A 16704-nucleotide genomic window follows, 5' to 3' on the forward strand; every position below is an offset into this window, starting at 1 on the left:
ACATGTTAAATATCAGTAGATCAAGAACTTGGGTTGATTCAAATTGTTCAAAGTTTTTATTTATCCTTATATATATATTATATTACATTCAGTGTAAATTATAACATTATTGTGAAAATCACTGTTGAGAGAAAAAAGTAAAGTACAGGAACATATTCTATTAAATTCTCAGTTTGATCATGGTTTAAAATCACTTCTTCAAAGTGCTGATATTAAACGAACCCTGTACATCTTGGAAAATACATCATTTACAAATCATTTTTTTCTGCATGATAATAAATCATAATAAATCGAGAAGCCTTTATGAGGATGCCAGTTTTACATACAAAATAAGACCTTCGAGTGATATATCACAACAAAGATCATAATAAATAAGGCGCAAAATAAATACCTAGTTGACAAAATCTAGTTGACAAAGTGTCTGTTCAGAGGATGTGTTTCTTACATACAGTCTCATGAATGATTTTTCCATCAAGTGCCATTTATTCTCCTTTATCTCATCTTGTACTTGTTAATTAATTACCCGTGCTTTTGCCATTACAGCATTTACCTTGAAAGGTTCTATGCCCATTAAGAGATGACGGTTGAGAAACATGAAGAGGAAAGTTGCTTGTCTGTTCAAACATGCATTTAGAGTTCAAGTTCTGTCATAATGGTATCACTAAAAGCAAATGTTCAAGGGAAGTGCAGTCTCTATTCTTGCAAGGTCATTCTTAAATCACATAAGAAGCATGTTCCAGTTTCACAGAGAGATGATATTGAGATCACAGCAAGGTGATGGTGAGAGCATGCTAAATCTCTCTCTCTGCTGTACAAGTAGGGCTGGAGGGGGGGGGTGCTTGGGGGAGGGGGGAGGGGAGAGAGAGAGAGAGAGAGAGAGAGAGAGAGAGAGAGAGAGAGAGAGAGAGAGCGAGCGTACTGGTGCTCCCAGCAGATTGCTGTAAGTGGAGCAGCAGACCTCCGGGAGCAGACCTGCTGGATAGATAGAAGTGAGTTTCTTCAGGGTTTCCTTCCCCTCTGAATGCCCTTCGATGCTCATTGGCCCGAAGTGCAAAGCTGTCCCAACATTGGACAAATATATATATATATATATATATATATATATATATATATATATATATATATATATATATATATATATAAAACCAAGCTCCTTGTACAGAGTGTGGATATCTGTACATGAATCTGTCATCAAAGAATGTCAATCCATTTTTTTAACAAATAGCTTAAATATAGCTCTTATGCACCATTTGTAATGTGAAATTTAGTGTGCTTTATTTATTTATCTATTTATTTGTTTGTTTATTTATTTATTGTAAATATGACGATTGCTGTAGTGGGAGTTGACTGTTATTACATGTAAGAAGTGAGATTTGCGTCATGAGTCGAGCTTTTTTGCAAAATGAACTCGCCCGGTCTCTATTTATAGACGTGGTGATCACTAGAAGCTGTCACTGCTTCTTATTAAAATACTGTAAACGCTATTTCTAAGCCACTGTACAAAAAGGCTCAGGTATGATTTCGGTTTATGGCATGTAAAAAAGTAGCAAAGTAGCATGCAATTAGTAAAGGTTAATGAGAGAAAGAATCATTTCCAACTAGCAGCAAGAGCTTAAAATCCCCCAGAGGATAAGAGTTGGCAACATGTGCATGGGCCACATTTGTTGGTGCAAAAAAGATGCTGGTGGGTAAATTACAAATGTGTGCATTCCATACACACCGATCTCTAACACAACAGATGTGCAGATGAAGCATCAATTTGATATAAGACACATGAGTGCTTGTCGTTCAGATCTCAAGTCTGGTATTCTCTCTACGTTTTTTTTTTTCTTTTCTTTGCCGATCAGCGGAGGTAAGTGGAGATGCTAGGATTAAATACACACAGATAGACAGTATCACTGGTACCACTACTACACAGATTTTAAATACAAAAGACAAATAAAAATAGATAAATACAGAATGATCTCCCATGTCAGTCTTTTAGCAGTAAGCAGTGAGTCAGTGAACTGGTGTCAGACTCACTATTCTGCCATACTGCCCTTGTCACACAGCTGCGTAATGAAGTCTACCTGTGCAGGTCAAGTTGGGTCAATAGAGGATTGATGGCATTTTTAAGATAGCTGCAGAAGCTAGATTGGGGCTCTGTCCAAACCAGCCAGAGGTCAAACAGCTGCTGAGGCAGAGGGATTGATGATTAGTGCAGAAGTCTAATTTAAAGTGTGTTTGTAGTTTGTGTGTGTGTGTGTGTGTGTGTGTGTGTGTGTGTGTGTGTGTGTGTGTGTGTGTGTCTGTTTTCAAGCATCCTGCTGGCCAAGAGCCTGCAACTCAGTCGTGTAGAGCGAGTGTTGGAGGAAGACGTTCTTGCGGCTGTACATGTGCAGAGAGAGCGGCCCGCGTGGCGGCTGGCCCAGACGCCCGCTGAATGAGGAGTGTGGCCTTGCCATGGTGAGTCTCTCGCTGTCTGAGGACAGGCTGCAAGTGCTGCCACTCACTACGGCACGAGGGATCTGAGAGGGCCCCGGATGGTCTAGCTTTCGTGGTGTAGTTGCCTCAGAAGATGATGAGTATGTCTGTTCAGACCTCCTCTGTAGTGCAGCAAGATCTCGAGTGCCTGTTCCTCCACTATGACGCTCTTCTCCCAAACTGGACAGTCGGGCTGACCTTCGCTCCCTTGGAAGACTGCTGCTGCTATTGCCTATGGCTCGACTTGGATGGACAGCCTGTTGACAAAGAAGGGGAAAAAATAAAAAAAATAATCAGAAAAACAGGTTGAGTGTACATTGGACAATTTATTTCCTGTTGCATCAGCAATTAAAAAGCAATGGAATAAACTAGTGGCAGTACATATGACAAGTAGACACTAATTTATGAGGCTCAATGCATAATGATGCTTCTTAACTAATGTGGAGAAAGGTGTTAAATGTGTTAATCAAAAGCAGGTTTGCTCATGGTTTAAGTTCAACGAATGGAATGATAAACAGGAAAACAAGAACAAACTGAGACTTTAAGACTAAGAACAAATTAGGGCACTTAATTCAACAACACCTCGATCAAACTCGCCCAGACTTCTGGATCATCTTTAATTGATTTTTGACAGACTGTTGCATCTTAGTGGAATAGCAAGCTAGTGTATATGTCTGGGATGTAGCTGAATAAAAGGAAAAAGTCACAGCAGAGATGAAGCCACCTGTTCATCTCACCCCCCCCCCCCCCCACAAAGCACAGCCTCACTTCCACACAGCCCATTACTTATGATGCTAATGAGCAGAGCACCTATAAACGAAGCCATTAGCTAAAGGCTTCAATGTTTTGACTAAATACCACCCACAACTCAGCGTGTAATCCCAGCTGAGTTTACAGCTAAAATGCAATAAAATAAACTGCAATGATTGTAAATTTGACTGTTCCCTTGGGTTGAGGGAGAGAGTTGATTAAACGTGATGTTGCTTAACTAATGTGAAAAGTGGAAAGTGGTGAAGGGAAACTGAAAGCAGACAAGGGTTTAAAAAAAAAAAATCTAAAAGAAAGTACATGTCTACAGTTTGGTAGAAACTGAACGGCTCGTATGCACACCAAGATAAAAGGACACGGACATCCATTTTGTAAAATATTCAGAAGGAAAGGCAGAGATCAGAAGAGGGGTGGATGTGGACCGAGTTCTCTTCAACGGCATCTCAAGTACATGCCTCCACATTCATTCAGTCTCGCAAAATCAGGGACATAAAAGCATCCGAGACTGAAGTTTGATGCTTTGGAAAAAGGCCAGAAACCTTTACACACACACACACACACACACACACACACACACACACACACACACACACACACACACACACACACACACACACACACACACACACACCTCACTACACCTGCAGAGTCATGATGTTGAAAACAGGATACTGGCGTAAATCATTGTGATTTAACAGCCTAATCCATTTGTGTCTTTATTAGCCTGTAATAAAAACCAGTCTGGTGATAATTGTACACTTCCACTAAAAGCCCCTCAGGCTGATTACACCCACTGGGCAGAGAGAAGTACCATGGTTGTTCACCACACTATAAAGTACATATACACATATTTATAAATGCAGCACTCGACACTCAAAAACCATCACTTAGAACGGCAAAAGGAAAACAGTAAACTGTTTCGTGGCAAATGAGTGATTATCAACCTCTGTTGTAATCTGGACTTGGTACATGACCAATAACTCGACTTTGGAGATCAAGCCTTTGTATTATTCCACATAAAACTATGTTCACACATGCAGTGATTTTATCGCTGTGAGCCATACTCACACTGTACTATGAAGTACCTGTCACTGTACTATGAAGTCGCCAGTTGGTTGCCATAGTAATAACATTTATCAAGTGGGTGCTGCAACTAGAATTTCAAATAAGTTTTCTTGCTAGTAAAATGAAACATCTTGGAGGGAGATATATACACAAGATAAAAGAAAAGCAGCATGTGTACTCTACTGTTTTCACTACCGTCCCTAGATGCTACACCACGTCGCAGCGTTTTTGCATAATGTTAAACATTTCTCAACTTTCCCACATTGCTGGACACGCCCACATCAAGTCACTGACAGTTGCTGTTGCTCATGTTGCAAGATGTCTCCAGCTCTCATTAAAAATGAATAGTCTCTGGTCGTTGCACAAGAAGAAAAAGAGGAATGCCTTTATTTTTCACAGTGAAATTCTGTTCGGAGCATAACAGAGTGCAGGGTCAGCCATGGAGTTTAGTAATCTTGCTTATGTGGTCCAGCAATGGGATCTTGTTGGTGCTGGGGCTTGAACGCTTGACGATCTGAGCAGTAACCCAGCGGATATCCCCTGACCCACCACTGCCCCTTAGAGGCAGGGTCTGCAGAGGCAGAAATATTTCTCAGAGAAGTGATCTCAAATCAATAAAAGCATGAAAAGAACTCCCACTGTCAGGTTTAGATAACGACACTTCCTACACAGAGTGTGCTATTTTCTAGGCCTCCTGACTAAGGTAGTGCTTTAAATGATAAATGCGCCATCATCAGTGTTTTCACTGAGACAAGTAGGAAATAAAGCCATTAGCTCCCGTTTGGAGCTCAGTAGCCACCTATCTTTTATCACTGTCTCCCAAATGTCAGAGGCAGAGTAGACGTGTGCTCAGGCAGCACGGAGGGAAGAGACACAGTTTGCCTGCGGCTTCTGCAGAGCTAGACGTCTAACGTTGTGAAGCGGACGTGTCTTCAGATGATAGAAGAGCTGACAGAGAAAAGGAGAGAGTATGGAAAACTCCCACAGGCTACTCTGTGCACTAAAAGACCTTACAATCATATGCTCAGGCCAAAGGCCGCTTTTTAACCTGCCACTGCACACAAGGACAAACAGAGTGTGTCTACCACAGGGACAATGAGTTTGTATTGGGTGGAAGAAGAAGATCCCAGTTCCTATTCATGATTCACTCTGCTTTAACTACTGTCAACAACTATTCCTTTTATTTTACACACACCCACTCGCATTTGTCTTACTCCCCTTGTGAGGAGCTTTGATTGACGTAATTATGAATTCAGCTAATGAATGCTATGCCTACACCTAAGCCTAACGCTAACCTTAACCAAAAGGAAATCAGCCAAATGTCCCCATGAGATTTAAACAGTCAGATATTGCATTTCTGTATGTACCGTACAACTACGGTTATAGCCTTCTTGTCAGCTTGAACTCATCTGGCCATTCTCCTTTGACCTCTCTAATCAGCAACGAATTGTGCATGCAGAATTCTATAGACTATAAATTCTATAGACTGCTATGTATGAACATACATTTATGGCATTTGGAAGGCGTAGGATACATCACTTATAAACACTTTTTTTTTTTTTTTTTACATATACACCTAAAACAAACAGCAAAAATAAAACGATTAAAAAACAAACAAACAAAAAAAACTAGTTTAAGTGTTTCAGAAGAGGTAGGTCTTCACCTGTCGCTTGAAGATAGCCAGTGACTCAGCTGTTTGGGCATCTAGGGGAGGTTCATTTCACCACCTCAGTGCCACAACAGAAATGAGTCTTGCTGTATGCCTACCTCTTTCCCGGAGAAATTGTGGGACCATTCGAGCAGAGCAGTGCAAGGAGTGATAACAGCTTTGAGGTAAGAGGGCGATGGTCCATTTTTGGCTTTGTAGGCAAGCATCAGTGTTTTGAATCTGATGTGTGCACCTACCAGAAGCCAGTGGAGGGAGCACAGCACTGGGGAGGTGTGTGAGAACTTAGGAAGATTGAAAACACTTTGTGCAGCTGCATTATGGATCATTTGCAGAGGACTAATTGCGTTCAAAGGTAGACCTGCCAGCAGTGAGTTGTAGTCGCCTAGTCTCAAAATGAAAAGAGACTGAACAAGTACCTAAGCCTCTGTGGATATAAATGGCTGAATCCTACTGATGTTATAGAGAAGAAACCGACATGAGTGTGTCACATGCAGGGAAAGGACAGTTGATTGTCCATGGTTGCCCAAAGTTACCGTTACGAAGGTGAAATCAGATTATTGTGTAGGGATATTGCAAGATCTGTCATCCATGATGATACATCTGCCAAGCATTCTGAGATCAGAGCAGAAGCCATGGTATATATGTACACATCATGATCTCTTGATCATATCAGAAAATCAAGAGTTTCTAAAATACTCAAACCAGCACATCTGGCTAGGACATCAGATGTAGCTAAAAATGAGTGAGATCAGAAGTTCCCCATTCTAATGCTTGAGGTCAACAAGTGCTTAGCAACAGTCTGATCACATCTAGGACATTCATTTATCTGTGTGCAACACCTGATTTCTGGTCAGGATCCTGGTCGTCTACCCTGCAAACAGTGGGAGTGAGATGGGAATACAGCTGTGAAGACATCCTGGATGGGGCACTGATCTATCATGGGGTACGACAGACAAACATTCTCACTGTCACACCTACAGACAATTTGGTACCGTCAACCACCTACCACCATGTTTTTTTGTTTGTTTGTTTGTTTTTTGGGGTGGTGGAGATGGCAAAAAAATCCAGAAGAAACACACATACACATGACAAAAAAAATGACAAAAAAAAATCTCATAGACTAAACTCAGGAATAAATCAGGGATTCTGAAGGTAGTTCAACAGTCTTTGGTGTCTGAAGAAACTGCTGTTCCCACCCAAGTAATACACTCTCTTTGAAAGTCCCTCAAATCAGTTTCCTGTGCCATCTTAATCCAAAATCAAGATCTCTCCTTGTGTGTGTGTGTGTGTGTGTGTGTATGTGTGTGTGTGTGCGTGCATGCGTGTGTGCCCTTTGAAATTAGACCTCTGCACTGCGAAATTTTAAATGACGACAGCTGAAAGTAATATAAATATTCTTATTTTATTTTGAAAGGATGCGCAGCAATAGCTCAAATTAGCCTAACCTTTTCATTGAGGCCCTGCATAAATAGTCGCCTTTATTAGTCATACCTAGAATTATATCTCATTTCAACGCCAGGGTCACTGCAGGTCTCTACCAATGCAATTTTCACTCTTTCTGGAACACATAAATGTCTCCCACCAGGTATCTCAGCAGGTCATTTATCAGAGGTTTGGCTTTTTTCTGTTCACAGGAGTGGAATTTTCACAAAGGTTCTGTTAAAGTCAGCAGTGCACCTGAAAATGAACTACATTATGACACGGTGCTACAGCACAGGGAGAGTACAAAGAGATGTGAGGGTGAGAAGCAAGCTAAATGGTAGAGAGATCAAAAGATATTTGAGGGGGAAAACTGAAAGGAACATAAAAGTAAAGTAGTGTGAGAATAACAAAGGAATGACAATAATGTGTGTATGTGTGTGTCAGGGGTGTTACACCTGTCACATTATGTAGCAAACTGTAGCAAGCATAAAAAGGTTCTTCAGGGGTTCTTTGATGGTTCACAGGATAATTAATGGTTCTTAGCTTTCAAAAAACTATTACACTTCGAAACACTTTATGGACCTGAATTGAAAGGTCCATAAGGTCTCCTTATCATTAACGTCACACTTCCATAAAGCTTTGCTTTGCGGGGTGTCGAGGCTATGGTTGTCCTGTGAACACCTCCTCTTGTGTAAGCTGTGGATCAGTTCAGCTCCTTCAGAGTTGGCCTGCGGGTCACGTCTCCTGACTAATGACCTCCTTAGCTGGTCGGTAACTTTTGGTAGATGGTCTCCTCTAGGCATGGTTGTACCACATCCTTTCTTTTTTCGTTTAAATAATGCATTTAAAGAATTTTTTTGTTCATAAATTAACAAACAATATTGAACCCTGCATTACCCTCCTGCTAATTGTGTAGCTCCATGACGTATAATTCCAATTAAGTCCACTTCAGTACAAAATGTGGATAAGTGTAAAGGTGTGTGTGTGTGTGTGTGTGTGTGTGTGTGTGTGTGTGTGTGTGTGTGTGAATATTTCTCCTAAGCACCATACAAAGATGGAATGACAGAAATGGATTTTTGCCAGGCTTGTTCACTGAGACCTGATGGCGCTTTGATTTGAAAATGCAGTGTAGAAGAGTGAACATCAAAGCCCTTCCTCCTACTACTGCCTCCCTCAAATAGCCATCAGCTTTGTGGGAAGATAAGGTGCTTTACAGTGCTTGTCTTGTTCTCTCTGACAGGACAGGCACTGGGTAGACAATAGGGGATATGTATATCAAAAAAAAAAAAAAAGAGGAAAGATGCAGATAAAAGCGGTATAAATTGAGATTCTATCACGCGTTGTGGCAGATGTCTTCTCGGGCTCATGAAGCCTGTTTTAAAGGCTGTCAGCTCCACTATGGTAAGGGAAGAGTGTTCTAAGGATCATGTCAGAAAAATGCATCACACATCATTGCCACATATGGGATTTTACAAGCAAAAATTACAAAGCAGTGGATGGAACGCAGCTGGGTGCCACAGCATCCTTAACAAACAATTGCAGATGTTTTTTATGCCAACAGGCAAAGCTATTGCAGGCAGCTCTTTTTCACAGGAAAGTGCAGCAAAACAAAATAAGCCAAACTGCTGGATAGCATTCAAAGATGCACATCCCATCAGCAACCTAGCATATGGTATAATTTGCAGGCAGAGGTACAGTAGAACATGAAACACAGAGCCAAATGCTTGAGTGCCCTCAGGCTGTGATGTTTGTGTAGCTCCGCTCGGCTCCCTTCCATTTGCTTGGGTGCTAGTGTACGGAGAGCAAAGCAGTCAGCCTCTTGCAGCTGTTATTACTGCACTCGGGCTGAAGTAAGTGCAATGACTGAGGCTACAGACAGTTATGTCAGGCGTAAAAACAACACAAGGATACAAAGCTTACCAGCCTGGGCATCTTTCTCTGTGACCCACTGTGCAGCTTCAGGTGCCCTCCAAATCTAGGCCTTATGTCAACAACTGGAGCAGCGCTCGTTTACTGAGTCAACACTATGAAGAAGGCAATGCATTTTTGAGAGCGAGCCTGGTGCTAGCTGGTGCAATACAAAGAAACTTTTTGCAAAGTCAAGGTCTGCAGAAGAAATTTCTGCAATGAATCTTTGATAAGGCAATTAGTGTTTGAATTATTAAAGCTTTCACAGACACAAAACATCAACTGTTCATAGCCTTACATTTATGAATTCCTTATATTGATTAAGTTTCCATTGACAAAGTAGTGGAGCGAGTACCATTGAAACCTCACAGCTCCAGGATCCCCAGCTGGACTTGAGCTTGGGTTACTGTCTATGCAGAGTTTCACAGGTTCTCATTGTGTTCATTTCAGTTTCCTTGTAAAACCAAGCCAGAATGAAGATTAGCTACACTAAATTGTCCCCTGGGTATGAATGAGGATACGAGTGTGTGTGTGCATATTTCCCTGACCTAGACTGGCATTGCCTTGCTGTATGTATCCCTGCTTCACACCCAGTGTTCCCAGCATAAGCTCTAGATCTACCATGGCTCCACCATGATAACAGGATGTGCACTATACTTATATAGACTTCTGTTGAAATCATTTTAGGTCATGGCTTTAGAATTAAAATCACAGATGTGTGCTTGTCTTTTCATCTATGGATGGCCAAGTCATCAATGGATGGCCAAGTCATCAGAGAGGCTCTGCTGTCAGAAGCTCAGCCAGGTCTCTCTTTTTTCTTTTCTATTTTTTTAGAGTACTAAAGGGCTTGCCTAGTTTATAGCAACTCATTTTTCACCCTAGCACATCCTCGAGAGACTTCCTTTCTTTAGCACTTGCTACCAGGCTATTCGGGCCAGTATAATACCTGTAGTGATGATGCTTTTCTCAATCCATTACAGCCACTCGTATCCTTTACATTATCTGAGGATATATCAGACCTTATTTTTTAGTACGTTGGATCATGCCTGAGCATTTCTTTTAATAAGGTGGCACAACTGGCTAACTACCATAATGGGAATTATTCAACACTCGGACACAACAATCATCCACATGACCATAAAAATAAAGTATAAGGAAATACAAAGAGAGGATGAGGGGAACAGTGTGTCCTTCACAGGGCCCTTGAGTGTCATTGTTACATGTCATGTAGCTCTGAGTAACGAGTGAGCAAAGGAAGGCTTGGCTGTACCGTTGGCTGGCACGCGTCTACCTCGCCTTAGGGAATTTCCGGCCAGGGTCTGCCTCTGATACACATGTCATTCTCTGTCCACACAAGCCCATGTTAATTACAACTACTATAGATAGTGACAGCCCATAGAGAAGCCATGAAAAAGTGAAGGCAAGAGAAAAAAAAAGAAGAGCAAGAGACTGATTGCTCATAATCCGGTGGTGGCTGATGATAAGGGACACGACCTGCCAGATGAAGGCAATGTCACAATAAATATTAAGCAGTTAATGTAAACTATGCAAGCAAAGCATTTTGACACCAAGTCTGAAATAAAACCACAAGTTTCTTTTCTCCTGATAAATCTGTAAAATATTGATATTGATATATCAACAGAGACTGTACAATTGAGTTATTTCTGAGTCAATAACTCGAGAAGGCCCACCAACTATAATGACTTCATCAGTTTCCTGGTTTAAAATCTTCCTAACTCACTGACTAGGTGGTTAAAAACTGCAACAATACTACAAGCCCTGCATATTTATATAATAGCATAGAACAAAACAAAAAAAAAAGGTTCTCTGAAACCAAAATATCCCTACAAACCATCTATTTAAAAATATCTACATTTTAACAAGAATTTGTGCTTAATGGAATACATTTGCGATTAGAAAAATACGAAAAGCGATTATATTTCTGATTATAATAGTTTAGTTAATTATTATATTAGATTATAATTCTGAAAAGTAATATGAAATTAGAATACACATCGATTTAAACGAACAGAGAATAAATCAAAATGTTCGTGATTGTGGATATGAACAGATAAGCAAAAGACAGAAAGATGTGTTTTTAAATTTCATTCTTAAATTAAATTCTTTACAATACTCAACAACTGCATACTGGTGTGTAAAGTAGTTATATGAATGCATTTGACGTGTGTGTGTGTGTGTGTGTGCAGGCGTAATGGTGCTAGCATGCCATGTCTGAAATCTGAATTTGTCTCTGATGCACATGGTGTAAATCCTTTCTGCCCCATCTTAAAAATCTACAGGAAATTTGTGAGAGATCATTGTGGTTGTGGCAAAACATTCCCAAAACTATACACCTCAAGGCGATTCAGAATCTAAAGACGATTTCGAATATGTAATTAATGTTCTACGTGTTGACTTTTCTCCCATTTATGCTGGGATAAACTGTGCTAGATCAGATTTAGAGAGCCAGGGGTCCTCTCAGCATCTGACAGATGAAAAATTTAAAAGTGCATGCCAAAAGGAAAAGCAGAAGCCAATTTACTGACATACCATTCATCTCAAACTGAAAGCAAGCATGCACAGAAGGTCCAATAAAATTCTTGAATTTCACACATTCGCTGCTGCTGCTACCTCAGTACGTTCAGAACCAGAATATGGAGGAAGATGCTCAGACTGCACCTGTCCTACTTTAGCTTGACTAATAAACTCAAAATGTCCTGAATCTGTCCACTAGTGGGTGAGGAGGACAGCGGTAAACAGGAGCAAGTCCCTTGGCTGACACTGACCGCGTGCCACTACACAGTGATGGATACGCAACCTCATCCCTGGACACTAAGTCAGACTTAGAAGGCACCCTGAGACCTGCTGAAATAAACATGCACCCCTATGAGCTCTCTCTCTCTCTCTCTCTCTCTCTCTCTCTCTCTCTCTCTCTCACACACACACACACACACACACACATACACACACACACACAATAAATTTAAAAAAGTTTTAAATTCTAGTTTAGAATCTGTTTTTAATCACTGTGCACATTACATGAGTTGTCTGATTTAGTCTGTTTTCTATTAATGTTTAATCTTATTAACACACTTAATTAAGTTTTAACACTCACATTTACTTTCTAAGTAAAAAAATCACATCTCCTAAAAGCAAATTAACATAAATTTTCTTTAGTTGTTCATTTGTAAGTGTGCGTAAAATGTTCAATGTCAAACCCTATAACAGTGTTTCCTTATCTGGAAGGGTTTCAAGTGAGAAATCTTCTAAGAAGCTCAAAACCAGTTTGAAAATCTAATGCCAACATCTACCCACCCAGCTTATGGTTTATATTAAATGCTAAAGTTATACCACTAAATTTGAATAATGATGCTGCTACAAGATTTTTGTTTACTGTCCAAACTCTTTCCAAACTGTCAGTGTGATGCAGAGGCCTCATAACTCAAATGTCTATAAAGGTCCAGTCTTTCAAGCAAAGTCCTTTGGAATGTCCTTTGGAAATGAACTCGAGACAGTGCTAGAGTTCTGAACACATTTGACCATGCATCTGTTTTATATAACAATGTTGCTAAGGTGAGTAAAAATAGTTTAATATACTATGTAGAGCAGTGTGGACAAGCAGAGTAATCATTTTAGCTTCTCCTGAAAAGTTGTATATGTGATTCACTACATGGATAATATATGGGATTACACACCCACATACTGCTGCCTTGATATATAATGTGTTATATTTTCGTTTGATGTTACTGGGAAAAAGAACTGGCTGATTGTGAGTCACTGGTACATGATGTTTCAGAATGTAGAAAGTCTGAACTGACCCTGTCAGGAAAAAGAAGAGGTCTAAGATAGCTGTGATCCTGGTCACACTCCTCTGTGTCCAAAGCCTGTCTGCCTGTCTGTCTGTATGTCTCTCTCTCTCTCTCGCTCTCACACACACACACACACACACACACACACACACACACACACACACACACACACACACACACACACACACACACACACACACACACACACACACACACACACACACACACACACACACACACACACACACACACGCTTATACAGCAATCCTTTTCCCCTATCATACTCATGCTGCAATCTGCAGTCCAAAGGATAATGGAGCTCTAATTAATTTCTAAATCCAGCCTATTCTCAAAGACGAACCAAGCTCAAATCTCCCTTTTGATGAATATGCTGATTGCGGCGGTATTCAATTAAGATGTCCCAAAAAAAACCATCAATGCATTCTAGTCAGTAAATCATCGCGTAAGTACTGCATATCAGCTTTGCTCCAGATTCCTTTCTCCCTTTATGTCAGTCAGACCTAATGGGTTCTTGATTTGTTTGATGCTATAAATACCATTGAGTAATCGAAGAGTTAATACAAAATTAAATGCAGTTGTTGTTATGAACAAAATAATCCAGGAAAAAGTACAAAGCACTTAATGGGCCCAATCTAAATTGTACCGGGTTTCAGGTAGTGCCATACAGTAGCTGTAAGTAAAAGGAATCTATGACACAAGGGCCCTTTCAATACTCTGGATAAAATGGACTTCATCCCAGCCAACCCGTACAGGGAAAAAGACAACTACATTTATCTCAATCAAAAATAAAGACCAGCCTCCATGGATGGCAAGCTTTCAACTCTCCAATAGTTTACCCTGTCTGTGCCGTTTCTAGGGTTCTCTCCAAACTTAACAAATCCACTACAACACAAACTGGTCGAAAAAATAAATTGGTGAAGACTGAGTGACTGTGAATGATTGTGACAACTGTCTCATAAATGACAGGGCTCACAACATTCTGGCAAACTGAACAGTATGGTGTGTGTCTGAATATGAGTGCCAACTTGGATTGAAAACTTGGAGCCACACATTTTTAGTAAATCCTCACAATATTACATGATAAAAGAAAAAAAATTGCCTTCAAAAGACTGCAGACAAAATAATGAAGGAATAATAAAGGAATTAGTTTGACAATACAAAGCTCCGTGGACTATTTCACAATCCTGTTTAATCACTGGGGCAAGTGGTGGTGTAAGCAGTTCACAGCTCGCTGTACAGTAGTTACTGTAAGTAAAATGGAATGGGGCAGATTGTCGAGGGTGACGGTCAAACTGGTGCAAAGGGTGTGAGAAATTGGTCTGAGATCTCAGCATGGTGAGCTTGATCATGACTGTGGGGTTTAAACCAGGATAGACATTCAATCAAGTCTCAGGTTGTTTGCAGCATCATTGAGCACTGATTCTGTGCCAGCAACTGGCAAATAAGAGAGAGGAGGATTCATTTGGTCTAAAAAGCAAATGAAGTCAGGGTTATGATTGTTAAGATTTAACTTAAATCTTCAACATTTTAAGAGTTCTCTTGCTGCAATGACATTTGAGCTGCTTTTAGCAGCAACTGGTGAAAGATCAGTCAGTTGCTTTATTAAGAGCAAATCTTGTTTTTTTTTGAGGTTGCATTCCTGCCTCGTGCACAGTGCTTATGGGATAAGATATGGATCATCAATAACCTTGACCAGAATAAAACGATCACTGAACATGAAACAATGAATTAACAATTTTTTAAAAATGAGTGAATGAAGAATGCTTTGTGATGTTGCATGCAGCTTTTTTCATCTTCTTTTACATATGTAAATATGTACTGAAACAGCCTGTAGTTCCTGGCACTCAATTAAATTTTTAGACCATCCATATAACATACTAACCACCAATTCTGGATGGGCTTGCATCTCAAAGTGCTTAAAATCCAGTTACAATAGATACCTGTCTGCTGCATTTAAATGTATGTCAGACAAGAATCTACAAATAATCCAAAAACCTGCTCCGTCTTGGCCTTTAGGATGATTTAATGACTCAGCCTAAATCCTAAACTTTATCATCAATCTGGTGTAGGGACGTTCAGATAGGTTGAAAAAAAAAAAGGAAACTAAGCACAAGCTCTTAGCAGAGACAAGTCCATGTGAGGTTTTAAATAGCTTCTATTAGCCCTACTTTTCCCTAGAAAACTCGTATTTACTGTTTTCACAATACCAATGTCATGATATCCAGATATCCAGAACTGAATAGTAGCATTGACAATTTGAGCATTATTTAGGTAATGAAATGCAAGGGTCACACCGTGAATCTGAACTATAAAATACCTATGTTTTTTTACTTTTCACACAGCTACCGAGTTGGTGTCAATCCTAACTTTGAATGTCTATCCTGGTTTAAACCCCACAGTCATGATCAATCTCCTAACAAACACAGCAGTTAATTAGCTAGCAATCACTAACAACAAGGTGTGATAAATAGTTTCTTCATAGTAATTTACTGAATTTACAGTATACGGCCTAAAGTATGTGGATACCTGACCATAACACCCGGCATGTGGTAGCCTAGTGGTTAAGGTGTTGGGCCACCAATTGGAAGGTTGTGAGTTTGAATCCCAGGTGTGCCAAGCTGCCACTGCTGGGCCCCTTAGCAAGGCTCTTAACCCTCCATTGCTCCGCTGTAAAAATGGGATAAAATTTAAGCATAAGTTAAGTTTAAGGTAAGTTGCTCTGGATAAGGGCTTCTGGCAAATGCCATAAATGTAATGGGTCTTGTAATAAATGTAATGGTTCTTCCCACAACTGCTGTTAGCAGACAATTGTCTAGAATGTCTTTGTATGGTGTAGTTCTCCTTTTACTGGAAGAAAGAGACTAATGTATTATAGCATGATGTCTACATTTATGGCAGATGGTCTTATCCAGAGCAATTTGCAACTACTTCATTTGCACAACTTAGAGGTAAGAGCCCAATGCTGCTGGGATTTCCAATAAAGTCTTACTTCTGACCTACCACTGTAAATGTGTGCACAAAGCAAGCCCCGTAAAGACAAGGTGTGTGAAGGCCAAAGTGGAAAAACTCCAGTTTCCTCCACAGAGCCCTGCCCTCAACCCCACTGAAAACCTCTGGGATGAACTGGAATGGTAACACAACTTTTCTCCTGGCCTCACTCTTGCAGCTGAATGCGCACAGCCATGTTAAATATAATCTAGCTGAAAGCCTTCCCAGAAGAGTCAACGCTGTTATAGCAGTAAAGGGAATATCAGCTTTGGAATGGGATGTTCAACAAGTACTTACAGGGGTGATGGTGGGGTGTCAACATACATTTGGCATATTGTACAAATATTCACTTATTTTAGGGTGGAAGTGCTGCATGGTTGTGGTCCTACACACTACTGTTTCTTTTTGGGATTCTGTCAAGTCAAAATATTTTGCTGGACAAAAGATATTTGATCTGTCCATTCAATTGGAGACTCTATATTCTCATCCTATTGATATTTACACCTGGATTTCCAGTAGTCTTATTCTTTGAAATGCAGGCTGCAGACGTTTATGGTGCTTATCCTTATCGCAGATAATAGCTCGAAAGCC

At 40.3% G+C, this 16704-nt stretch overlaps 1 protein-coding gene across 3 annotated transcripts in view; it reads right to left on the reverse strand.

Moving 5' to 3' along the window:
* Nucleotides 1-33: 33 nt before the first annotated feature.
* ccser1 (coiled-coil serine-rich protein 1) overlaps nt 34-16704 on the reverse strand; it is a 77932-nt gene continuing 61261 nt past the window's right edge. Inside the window, exon 10 of one of the 3 annotated variants that reach the window (XM_027167095.2) lies at nt 34-2720. In XM_027167095.2, coding sequence (XP_027022896.2) covers nt 2295-2720 — 426 coding nt within the window. In that variant the 3' untranslated portion in view covers nt 34-2294. The remainder of the gene's footprint in view (nt 2721-16704) is intronic. The other 2 variants (XM_027167096.2, XM_027167099.2) reach the window with 2 other exon arrangements.

Source organism: Tachysurus fulvidraco, chromosome 14, assembly GCF_022655615.1.
Source record: "Tachysurus fulvidraco isolate hzauxx_2018 chromosome 14, HZAU_PFXX_2.0, whole genome shotgun sequence".
In the NCBI taxonomy this organism is placed as follows: Eukaryota; Metazoa; Chordata; class Actinopteri; order Siluriformes; family Bagridae; genus Tachysurus; species Tachysurus fulvidraco.